General features: G+C 46.3%; 2 protein-coding genes across 3 annotated transcripts in view; both read left to right on the top strand.

The window, feature by feature from the left end:
* LOC307232603 (uncharacterized protein) overlaps positions 1-8,796 on the top strand; it is an 18,539-nt gene extending 9,743 nt beyond the window's left edge. For both annotated transcript variants that reach the window (XM_080003691.1, XM_080003690.1), the window contains exons 4-8: positions 1-16; positions 870-1,003; positions 3,971-4,182; positions 6,797-6,903; positions 8,133-8,796. The exon at positions 1-16 is cut by the window's left edge and continues 128 nt beyond it. In XM_080003691.1, the coding sequence (XP_079859817.1) occupies positions 1-16; positions 870-1,003; positions 3,971-4,182; positions 6,797-6,903; positions 8,133-8,190 (527 nt within the window). In that variant the 3' untranslated portion in view covers positions 8,191-8,796. The remainder of the gene's footprint in view (positions 17-869; positions 1,004-3,970; positions 4,183-6,796; positions 6,904-8,132) is intronic.
* Positions 8,797-8,835: 39 nt separating this feature from the next.
* kcnt1b (potassium sodium-activated channel subfamily T member 1b) overlaps positions 8,836-12,500 on the top strand; it is a gene marked incomplete at its 3' end in the record, with an annotated part of 98,397 nt that continues 94,732 nt past the window's right edge. The window contains exon 1 of the mRNA XM_080004569.1: positions 8,836-9,220. Within this exon, the coding sequence (XP_079860695.1) occupies positions 9,154-9,220 (67 nt within the window). The 5' untranslated portion in view covers positions 8,836-9,153. The remainder of the gene's footprint in view (positions 9,221-12,500) is intronic.

Below are 12,500 nucleotides of genomic sequence, written 5' to 3' on the forward strand. Positions count from 1 at the left end.
CCAACACGGTGGAGAGGTACAGGGGTGGTCCTCGGGCCGCGGTGCCAACCAGCACATTATAACACAAAAAAGAGAGTTGGTAGTTTGTAGGTGGTGGGGATTGTTTAAAATGCATTATGTACTTTGAGGCTTATTGTTTAAAATGTTTTTTTTTAATTTTTACAGTTATCTACTGTACCAACACCTTAGAAGTTCAATTTAGAATGTTTGTAAATTTACTTGGACACATTGAATTTAATTATTTTTAAATATACAAAATGTGTATATATATATATATATATATATATATATATATATATATATATATATATATATATATTAAAACGATATTTATATACTAAAATGTCTGCTACCATTTAAAAAATCCCATTTCCTGAAATTGAAAATTAGATGTGAATTTTACTCTTTCCGTACAAACTTTTTATTTTAGTTTTGGCACAATGAACCTGCAGAAAAATTCGAATCCGGCATTGAATTACACACATATTTTCATTAACTGATTCGTTGATAAAATAATTGCATTTTGAAATGCTGTTATTAGCATATCAAAGCATAGCATATTATTATGATATGATATTTGGTCGTTTGATCACATGACCACCATGCCTGAAAGCACTAACTATGACTCTTCTGACACCTGAACGTTCTTTTGTAAATTCAAAATTGTCTAATTTGATCAGATCCCACTGAAACGTGTCCAGAGTACCTGCATTGCACTGGTTTCATAGATTTGAACCTGAACCGGGATGACATTGGTTAAACCGCTAATTAGTGACACATTTGCGTCCAAGGGCCCTGGGATCTGTGATTGGGTTTCCAGTGAGTTGTGCAGGTTCCAGGTTCTGTTGACGGCCACGTCCTGTGTCCAGGTTCGACCCCAAACTGAACTCGTGGAAGAAGCAGCCTCCCATGCTGAGCAGACGCTGCGGCGCGGCGGCCGCCGTGCTGGACGGACACCTGTACGTGATGGGAGGAACCGACGGAGACGCGGTGCTCAACTCAGGTCAGACGTGAAGGAGGTGACGACCACCTCGTGAAATGAAATGACCAAACCGTCCTGTTTTGTTTTTTTGTTGCTGTTGTTGTTACCAAGACAACGGACCTGGGGACTACCGCCACGAATTACAGTTTTTCCGAGTCCCAGTGGAACGCGGCATCACTGCCTACCGCCATGAAATGCAGTTTTCCGAGTTCCCATGCAACGCGGCATCGCTCCCTACCGACATGAATTACATTTTTCAGGGTTCCCATGGAACGCAGCATCACTTCCTACCGACATGAATTACAGTTTTCCAAGTTCCCATGGAACGCAGCATCGCTCCCTACCGACATGAATTACATTTTTCAGGGTTCCCATGGATTGAAGCATCGCTTCCTACCGACATGAATTACATTTTTCAGGGTTCCCATGGATTGCAGCATCGCTTCCTACCGACATGAATTACAGTTTTCCAAGTTCCCATGGAACGCAGCATCACTTCCTCCCGACATGAATTACAGTTTTCCAAGTTCCCATGGAACGCAGCATCACTTCCTGCTGTCTTGCGACCCGATAGAAACTTGGAGCACTTTCGAACCGGGGGGGTGGCGTAGGAGCATTTGGTGGCCCCCACTCACCCAATCAGAAGTTACGGTACCGGTACTGGTACCGTACTGGTATTTGCTGTGCTATTTTTCCATTGGCTGAAAAACCCCCCAAAAAAATCTTCACTTTTGACTGGGTGAGCAAGACGCACGTGTGGGTGAGCTGAGCCCACATCCAGAAAACATCCAGTAAAATGATGGTGCATAATTAATCACTGGGATTTTCAAATGAATTGTTTTTTTTCCCAGTGTTTTTTTATTCTAATTCCTTTGTTTAATTTTCAATTGTTATTAATGACTGTGTTGTTGCTGGGAGATGGCGGCGTAACACAAATTTAACATGTATCCATCAAACTCCGGCACAGTAATGAACGGGCGGGAGCGATGAGAGCAAATTGATCAATCACTAAATGTTAATTAGTAACGCGGGACAATTAGCGGTTAAAAGCGCCCCCTACAGGAGGCCATGGCAACAACAGGGACATGCTCCCCCTGCTCGTGCTGGATGAGACCAAATGAAACGTTTCACGTTGTGCTTTTGAAAAAATACCGTGAAGCTGAGACGACAAAACCTTCTGGAAGCTTTGCAGTTGTTGAAAACATCAGGCTTTTACATGTAATGGTCTCAGCAGACAGTGCGTACCTTAGGTTAATGAATACAATGCGCGCGCACGCACGCACGCACACACACGCACACACACACACACACACACACACACACACACACACACGCACACGCACATTCTTGAGCCCTCCGAGGCTGCCAGAGATAAACAAACCCGGTTTTGCTGCCACTTGTGCGCTCCTATTTCTGTCTCTCTTTCTGTGAGAAGGGAATAACATGAAAATTCCCACAACCTCCTCGTTTAAAGTGATCTACTCCATCAGAAGGAAAATAATGAAAGTAAGTTCTTATACGTATATTTAAAGCTTCTCTCTCTCGCTCTCTCTCTCCCCGTCTCTCTGTTCACAGTCCCACTCTGTGTGTGTGCAGCATCTCGGGATGAAATGCTGAAATTGTCCTGATCACAATATTCCTGGTACCTTTTAAGCACTTAAACCTGAGGCTCCATTAACCACTTATGGTGAAGACTGTAGGAAATGTGGCACCGTAACAACGTTAAATATTGGATAAAATGCAGGGTGTGTTTCATCACTGTTCTTGTGTCACAAATGTTCACACTCAAACACTGATTTCCAGATTTGTTTTCCGTGGCCTTTTACTATTAGGATCTAATGGTCTGTCTAATATCTACTTTTGAGACGGTTTCTCCCACTGCAACATCAAGAATGAATGGGGATGTCAGTGGATTTATTTATTATATTTAATATGCAGTGATATAATGTTCTGTGGTAAGTTCTCAGTGAAAAGCTGCAGTTTTCCGTTCTACCAAGTGAGCGTGTGCGCACACAAACCCGCAGGTCAGGTCTCCCTCGCAATGCGCTGTGCTGCCTGCAGAGGGCGACAAACTCAACAAGCGTCAACCCACACAGCAAACACCCATAATAACATTTAAGTGAAACAATCCTCCTTTCAGGTTCTGTAAAACATAATTTAAACCACCTGGTTCCACAGCCCACACATTGTGCTTCCGCTGTGCCTCCCTAGTTTGAATGAATAATTTGACATAAAGCCATTTCTTTCACACTGACATGCTTTCATATAACTTTTGGGACATTCATTTCATCCCTGTTTTCTGGCGGGTCCTTAAATGCATCTTTAAAATGTATTCAGTTGTACAAATATTAGGTCTTAAAAGTCGTTAAAAAGTCTTGTATCTCAATGTGCCAGGTGTTAATTTCAACATAAACATTTTGTGGGATTTTATTCATACAAACTGTTCATTGGTACTTTTTTGAACGAGTTCTTCTGCAGCACAGTCAACATTCATGTTGTTTTAAACCTAAACCTAGTGCTGAACCTGATCCATCCCTTCATACCAAATATATTTAGCACATATATTTAACAACAATACTTTCTTGAATAACAGATAATTTGTCCAAAAATCAATCTTAAATGACATTATTTGTCTTAATAAGGTCTTAAAAAGTATTAAATGCCACTCTCTGTTACCCACTGACGCTATTTTATTCGACTGGAAATGAAGGCGTTGGTATTTATCAGCAGTATTAGTAAATTATAAATTCAAGATACATGATTATACAGTTATTGATGGTGTGTAAATCCCATTTGAACACCTCATTTCCCTCTCGTGGGAGTTCTTCCAGACAAAGCCGCAGAACATTGCAATAAATACAAGAGAGATTTTCTTTCCATTTAAGTCAGATTCTTCCCCCAGCGCAACCTGCGGCGGTGTTGGTCACGCGCGCAGCTATTTTCGGTGTTTTCCGCCCTTTGACCCCTGACATCCATGTCCGTCCCCAGTGGAGCGCTACAACCCGGTGGACGGCACGTGGGCGGTGTGCCCGTGCATGCTGGGCGCCCGGCAGAGCGCCGGCTGCACCGTCTTCCTGGGTCGCATCTACGTGGCGGGCGGCCGAGACGAGCTCGACCTGGAGCTCAGCGCCGCCGAGAGGTTCGACCCCGAGACCATGACCTGGAGCCCCGTCCAGCGCATGAGGTCCAAGAGGAACGACGTGAGTGACGTGGTTGAGTCGTCCGCGGCGGTGGGGGTCCCTCGGTTTGATACGCATTTGGACATGGGTGGACGCGGACGTTTGATAAAGATTGGGGTTTATGGGACCGCAATCTTTTTTTTGATCCGATTTAGTGTCTTTACTGTTATTTAGGGAGATAACAGTGAAACTAGGACCCAAACAGTCATTATTGGGCATTATCCTAGGTGCTAACGTAAATGAAATAATGGTTAGTTTCGCGAATCATCACTTTGCTGGGGACCAACTGGAACCTCTTGAAGGACCCCTGGGAGGTCCCCGGGCCCCACGTTGAGAACCCCTGCCCCTGGGTACGCTCACGGTACACCTGGCTTGGGAACTTGATTGTCATCTCGTACCTCTGGAGACAAATTTGTGCCGCGCCGGTACAAAAATGGTCCGAACGTTTGGTCCGTTTTGCTCGGGACCTCCCTGGAACCTCTCGACGGACCCTTGGGGGGTCCCCGGACCTCATGTTGAGAACCTCATGTCTCTGAAATATTCCGTTCTGTCTTCACGCATCCGTGGACACATCGACGGGTTTCAATTATTTCTTTAATCTCCCGATTGGAATTGTTTCAGCAGATCGCGATCATTTTGTAAAATAATTATATTGTCCAATATCATATCATATCATTCATTTTTTCCTTAATTCTTTTGGAGAGAGGGGTGTGCATACAAAAGATGTCACCTTGGGAACAACGGCATATTCATGAAAAGTCAGATGCATTTAGTTTCAATTGTGCACTTGATTCTCCAGTTCTCATCCTAATTTTGCGCGAATTTTGAGCCAATGTGGAAAATGTCGCAATAAATAGGACGTGATTGTCACTTGAGGTTGAGACAAATGAACTGTCTTCCTGAATATTTATGTTCCAATATTTGTGCCTCTTCTTCCTGACACGGATTCAATATTCAAGAAGTTCAAGAGGTTTATTGGTCACATACATATACATACATTCATACATATATGCAGTGAAATGTCTTTGCAACGCACCCGGAGATGATGCACAATAGTTACTAAAGCGAACATAATAGCTAACCTCATTCCTACCTAGCAACTAACTGAAACGAACCGATTCCTAAAACGTAATGCAGTTAGTGAACAGAATAATATAAATAAAATAAAAAATAAAATAAGACTCAAAAAGGTAATACAGAGTGAGGGTACAAAACAGAAGTGAAGGGAATAGAGCTATGTATATGGGATAGGCTATTTGTATATACGGATATGTGGAGTAAAGTGCATGTGAATAAAGTGTAAATTCTTGGAGATACACAGTACAGTATACAACAGTACGACACACCAATACAGTAACACCGAACAGAGCAGCAATACAGCGCAGTATGCAGCAACCCAGAACAGTGATACAGTATGCAGTACAGTATGCAGTAACCCAAAACAGTGATACAGTATGCAGTACAGTATGCAGTAACCCAAAACAGTGATACAGTATGCAGTACAGTATGCAGTAACCCAGAACAGTGATACAGTATGCAGTGCAGTATGCTGCATACAGTATAGTAAGGCAGCGGTGCCTATGTGAGTGTCTCAGTGAGGACCCCTGGTGAGCTCAGCGTTGGCGGTGCTTATGGCTTGTGGGATGTGTGTTATTTAAGGGATAAGGTGCAGCCAGACGGCCATTACCGGCGAAATAAACGCCGGCAGGGTGATGAGGCTGTTTTAGAATAATGACTGTCTGGCTGCACATTATTCCTCCCATTACACGGCTACTTACTAAAGAAATGAACACACTGACACAGGATCTTCATTCAAATTAAAATTTTATAACTTTGTAGTTTAAGAGCTCCCACAAAGAGGAATAGCTCCACTGCGACGTTGCTGCGCCGACTTAGTGAACTATTGGCCTCATAAAATAAAAATGGAGCTGTGGCCGACCGAGGGGCGCGGTCAAGCGCGGTTCCCTTCCTCGAGCTTCCTCGCCCGCCCGGCGCTGATCAGGCCCCTTGGTCCGCCACAGTGGTCCTACGTGTGACGACGCCAATATTTACCGTCATTAGTGTCGAATGGGACGCTGCCATCCACCGCGACGTGGGACGCTGAACGCTGGTGATTATGTTACCGGTGCCCACACGTCTTCAGCGCCATCGTCGCACCTTCCATGCAGCGTCACTGGGTTGGCGAGCGCATTATCAGCGGCATGATGTGAGCGACGTGAAACCGGGCGGAGAAGCGGTTGCCCGTGGCAACGTTCATTCTTAAGAGATCGCCGGCCATTATTCGGCAGTAACGCCACGGACCGCTCGTTCGCGCTGTCGCCCAATCAGAATCGAGTATTCCGCATGACAATATAGAGTTAAGCCAGGAAAGCGGCACGAAATGAACAATAAAAGACAACGTCCAGATCCCCAGTCATCACTATGACAATGCCGTTGTTGGGACAGGCCCAGCTGCTCATTATTTTACCCGGAACACGTTTCATCGCTTGAGGTTGAATTGAGATGAATCCCACGCGGCGGCGGCGGCGGCGGCGGCGCAGGGATGGTGCCCTACGGCGCCCAGCCCCGCGGTGTTTCTGTTTTGGGCTCACCGGGCCCTGGAGTGACTCTCTCTCCCCCGGCGGTTGTTCCTCAGACGTCCCTGGTGGTCTTCAACGGAGCGCTGCTGGCGGCGGGGGGGTCCGACGGCACCACCAGCCTGAAAACCATCGAAACGTACGACCCGGAGAGCAACACGTGGAGGTAGGGTGGAGCGGGGGAACAATGCGTCTCTTGACGGGTAGTTTGTAGACGGGGCTTTACTTGCATTGTGTTGACCAGTGGTGGAAAGTAACTGAGTAAAAGTATTTTGTTACCGCAGTAAAGTAAATTTTTCAAGTACCGTGCTTACTTTAGGTATAGACTTTTGGTTTTTACGCAACTGGATTTCAAAGCAAATATCAGAATTTTTTTAATTCTCACGTTGCTGTATTCACAATTAGAAACACAAAAATCAGGACTTATATTTATTTGTGAAAAAGGTAGACAGGTGGAGGCACTTTTTGACGTATTAGAGGCTCTGTTATTATCAGGGCACTGGATATGACGAGTGCTTTCACTTTTAATCCCTTTGGTACGTTTCTGACAGACGACTCTTAGATTTAATTTAAAATGATCTTTAATTATTTTGCACCGTATGAGTTTGGGCGTCTGGGCTCTGCTGCTCAGCACACACTGGAAAAAAGGAGGCATGAGCTCGAATCCCCGGCATAGATGAGTAGAGCCCAACGGGTGGATGCAGGGGAGGTAGAGGAGCAAGGCAGGTGGGGAGGCTGCATAAATAGGCTGCCTTATAAGGGCGTGGAAGCATGTGGCGCGGTCGAGTTGTCTGACAGAACTAGCTCCATGTAAAAAAACAAATATATACATATAAATATGTATATATATATTTTTTTTAATATTACATTAGAATATAATATATTACATATATATTTTTTTTTTCTCCAGAAGAAATTTCGATGTGGTGCTTTCCCTTTTACGAGAGTCATTTCGTGTCAGGGTGTTTCTACTTTTTGCCTGAAGTGAAAGCTGTGGGTACTTCCTCCACCGCTGAGGCCGTCTCCTCCCTCTCCACGACGTCCGCTCTGATACCTCCAATTCCCAGAGCGTAATGTTTACTGCACTGAGGAGGGAGGACGGGAAGTGATTTGCTCCGCTCGGACCCGAAGGACACGTCGTTATCCCGCACGGCGTCCTTGCAGCTCGAGGCCGTGGAATACGGTCGCGACGCAGCAAAAACAGGCCGATCGAAAAGGGAACTTTAGAAAACCCTGCTTGGCCGGGAGGACGGAAACGCAGAAGATGTTGCCCTCTCATCCAAAAGAGATTGTTTAAATTCAACACTGTGCCAAGAATTATTACCCATGTGATGAAACTTGAGCCCTTCAACAAAAAAAATCACAATAAAAATCAACTCCTTCCTTGTTTTCCAGGCACCTTGGAAGCATGAGGACCAAGCACCCAGGAGGGAGAGTCACCGTCTTGTCCTAAACGCTGCAGGGATACTGTGTACCCCCCCCCCAAAAAAATAACACTTTATGGACGCTCCCCAAGAAGTACTTATTATTTTTCATATTATTTTTCAGTTAAGTGAGAACTATTATAAATTAAAACCAAAAGTTATATCAGAATAACATTCACACTATGTGGTAAAAATGTTGGAATATGTGTAATATTACATATTTAGGATTAGGAGTAATATTAGGGTTTTTTTTTTGTTTTTCATCGAAATGTTGCCAGATCACATTCTGAGGTTTGCCTTTTTCTCCATAATCAGGTGAGAATATTTCGAAAGGATAACCCCTCGAACACAGAGCAATCTTTTATTTTCAGCCGGGTGTACCGGCGCTGCCGACTCAAGGCCGCGTCCGAGTATTCTGACGTGAATGTTGTGTTTTATCGACGGTGCATCGTTTCTTTACGGTCATTTTATTTCCGAGTGGATCCCCCGCGAATAATCGCCGTGGATCTGGCGCCGGACGCCAAGCGAGGCGGCCCCGAATATTTCCCAATTCGACCCCTCTTTCTGGGGGGGTATAAAAAAAAAAACATTCAAAGAGGCAGAACGCCATGAATCACAGAGGAAGGAAACAATGGGATCGCGTTGGGTGGGACGGGAGGGAGGAAGTCTGTGGGAATGGAGATGGAGAGCGGGAGATGGAGGGAGCGGGGTCGAGACGCTGGCATGGGAACGCGTCAGCGGCAGCCTGGCCCCTGAGAGAGAAAACAAACAAATAAATAAATATAAATAAAAAAAAAACCTGATGACGCCGATGAGAGCTCGACCCACCCCACCCCCTCCGACGGGATGGATGTGGAGAGGCTGGGCTCGCGGGAACGCACACCCTCCGAGCTTCCCTCACTCTCTCACACACACACACACACACGCGCGCAGAGAGAGAGCGAGCGAGCGAGCGAGCAGCGCCGGGTCTCTGGTCGCCGCGTGGCCGCAGGATGAATTTCTTCTTCAACGCCAGGGGAGCGTTTGCCAGGCAGGTGGCCGAGGACAGAGCGGTGCCAGGTACGTGCCGGAGGGGGGAAGGCGGGGTGGGAGAGGCAGCGGGACGGCGGGCGGCAGGGGGTCTCCGAACGGGAATGACATGGAAGGGGGAGGGGGGGGGTGTCTCCTCTCCTCTGTCTCCTGCGTGGAGGAAACTGTCCGGCAGTTTTGTCATATTTATATTCAATTTTATTTCTTAATCTGTTCTACATTGGGATGGCGTTCAGCTGCGTGTAGATTAGTTCAGCGCCGCGGTTTTAAAATTGATTTCCGGGCCGGATTTAACGGTATGTCAGAAAACATGTAGCGGGCTGCACTGCATTGACCCGGGGGCCGGACGTGGGCCGGGTCAGAAACTAACCTGTCTCACGACGGTCTAACCCCAGCTCATGTTCCCTATTAGTGGGTGAACAATCCAATGCTTGGTGAATTCTGCTTCCGGACGTGGCCCCCGGGCCGGTAGTGTGGGACCCCTGGTTTAGAGGCCGTGGACTTGCATGCGTTCTGTACTCTACTGTATCGTGGCTGGTTCTTGTGACGTGAAACCGGTTTGTTTTTGTTTTGTTTTTGAAAAGGAATTAAATGAATAAATCCCTCACGTGCCATCTCTTTTGGGGGACTTGTTTTTCGTTTTGTCGCGGTCGAAATGTTTTTACTTCGCACGCCGAACGGAGGTCGTCCAAAGGGTTTTTCGGTCGGCCCACCCCCCCCCCCCCTCCCCACAGGTGGATTTATCTCCCACAGTGACTATTTCAGGACCCTGGATTAACTGTGGCTGCAGCTCCACTCGTCAATTCCACAGGCTGTTCCTCATCACGTCACAGATGGGGAGGCTGCACGTCCCCCCGGTGGCCGCTGGGGGGCCAGGCCGCAGGTGGCGAAGGCGTCGCGTTACTCCAGCGGTTCCCAAACGGGGGTCCGCGGCCCCCGAAGAAATTGCGGGGGATACGCAGCCAATTATTATAGAAAAAAAAAAATTAAATTTATTTTCATCATTTTTTTATTGTTTAAATTTTACGACATCATTCCTTTGGACTCTTTTTTTTTTTGTAAAATCTCCTTGTATTGCTTGAAATACATCTACTGAAATGATTAATTTTACAAAGTCGATGAATTAAACTCCACTAATGATGGTTAATTAAATTAAATGTTAAACCACGCATCAGTCTATTATAGGCAGATATACGACTCTTTGTTTGCAGGCCTGCCTAAAAAATATCTATCTTCCTTAGGTGTTCACCACTTTAAATTGAGAAAATAATATTAATATTTATTCCCAAACCAATTATGTTTCAGTGTTTCTTAGACGTAGAAACACATTCTCTCAGCTTTAAATAAACATATGAAAGGCAATAATATTATTATTATTATTATTGTTTTTTTTCTGAACTCATTATTTTCCACAAAATCCCCCTTCGCTCTGATCTTTGTGAAGTGAAGATCTTCTCCTTGGAAGAACTTTCTCAAAAAAAAAAATAAATAAAATAAGAAATAAATCAAACGCGTCACGCACTCTCCCTCCCTCCCTCTCTCTCTCTCTCTCTCCCCCCCTCTCTCCCTCCCTCCCTCTCTCTCCCTCTCTCTTTCTTCCCCCCCCCCCCTCTCTCCCTCTCTCCCTCCCTCCCCCTCTCTCCCTCTCTCCCTCTCCCTCTCCCTCTCCCTCTCTCCCTCTCTCTCCCCCCCTCCCTCCCTCTCTCTCTCTCTTTCCCTCTCTCTCTCCCTCTCCCTCTCTCCCTCCCCCCCTCTCTCCCTCCCTCTCTCTCTCTTTCCCTCCCTCTCTCTCTCTCCCTCTCCCTCTCTTCCTCCCTCTCCCTCCCTCTCTCTCTCCCTCCCTCTCCCTCTCTCTCTCTCCCTCCCTTTCCCTCTCCCTCTCTTCCTCCCTCTCCCCTCCCTCTCCCTCTCCCTCTCTCTCTCTCCCTCCCTTTCCCTCTCCCTCCCTCTCCCTCTCCCTCTCTCTCTCTTCCTCCCTCTCCCTCTCCCTCTCCCTCTCTCTCTCTCTCTCTCTCTCCCCCGCGGAGGGCGCGTCGTTCCGAGGTTGCCCACTAGAGGGCGCGGCGCGGCGCACCCGCCGACCAGGGCGCTGATGCTGATGCTGATGCTGAGGCTGGAGCGCACGTCACACATCCAGCGTGATGTGCCCCCCCCCCCCCCCCCCCCCCCTGTCTCTCTCTCTCTCTCTCTCTCTCTCCCCCATCTGTCTCTCTCTCTCTCTCTCTCTCTGTCTCTCTCCCTCTTTTCACGCGTTTCGCGGCTGTCGTTGTGTTGCAAGCGCAGCGGGGGGTTGAGCGTTCGGTTTCTCCCTCTGGATGGAAGAGGAGGAGGAGGAGCGCAGGGAACCCGGGGAGATGAGATGCTCCACACACCGGCCGTGTGTTGACAATGATGGGACCTCGGTCAGAAGCAGGGACACACGCAGGTAACGTGAGGCTCCGCAAACTGGAATAACCAGTTACATAACCCGTAAAATAACCTGCGGTATAACCTGTGAAATAGCCTGCAAAAAAAAACCTGCAACATAACCCGTTAAATAACTTCCAATATAAGCTGTTAAATAACTTGCAAAAAAAAAATCTGCACAATAACTTGCAATATAACCCGTAAAAATACTTGCAAAATAACCTGCAAAATAAGCTGCAAATAGCCGGCACCTGCCGTACGCCTGCGACAGTGAAACTTTAACGAGACGTTTTGTTTCGTTTGTGCGCGGAGGCAAATATTTATCTTAGAAGCAGATGATGCGCATTGACGACTTTATTTTTTAATTTTTTAATTTTGTTTACGTTGAAACGCTCAACGTCTGCTTGTCTTGCACCAACTTTGCACTTGGACTTTGACTCTACACACAGGACATTTCAACGAATCAGCGCATTGAACACACAAACCAAAGAATAGGAGCATAATACTATAAATATATATATATATATATATATATGAATGTGTTGTAGTACACTTCATGTGTATATAATGTTTCCCCTGTGAGAACCCAGTCGACTTTGAAAAAAAAACCCGCTCAGATTTGCAAAAACAAAACATGTATTTCTCAAGTTCTCCACATGAAGTTGATCAATTGAGTTGCACATTTTCAACCGGGGAAATAAAAACGGCTGTGATCACTCCGACCCAGTGTTTTCTTTCGTCGTATTCCAGCGGTTTTGCATGGGCGCCCATCTCCGCCCATTGTCATGGAGAAAGAGATGCCGTCGACGTAGTTTCTCAATGATGAGGACTGACGTCAAAATGACGACCTCTCTCAGAAAACAACGTAGTATTTCAGTCTAATGACCTGGAGGCTCAAAACAAT

The sequence above is a fragment of the Zeus faber genome, assembly GCF_960531495.2.
Source record: "Zeus faber genome assembly, chromosome: 7".
NCBI classification, from domain to species: domain Eukaryota; kingdom Metazoa; phylum Chordata; class Actinopteri; order Zeiformes; family Zeidae; genus Zeus; species Zeus faber.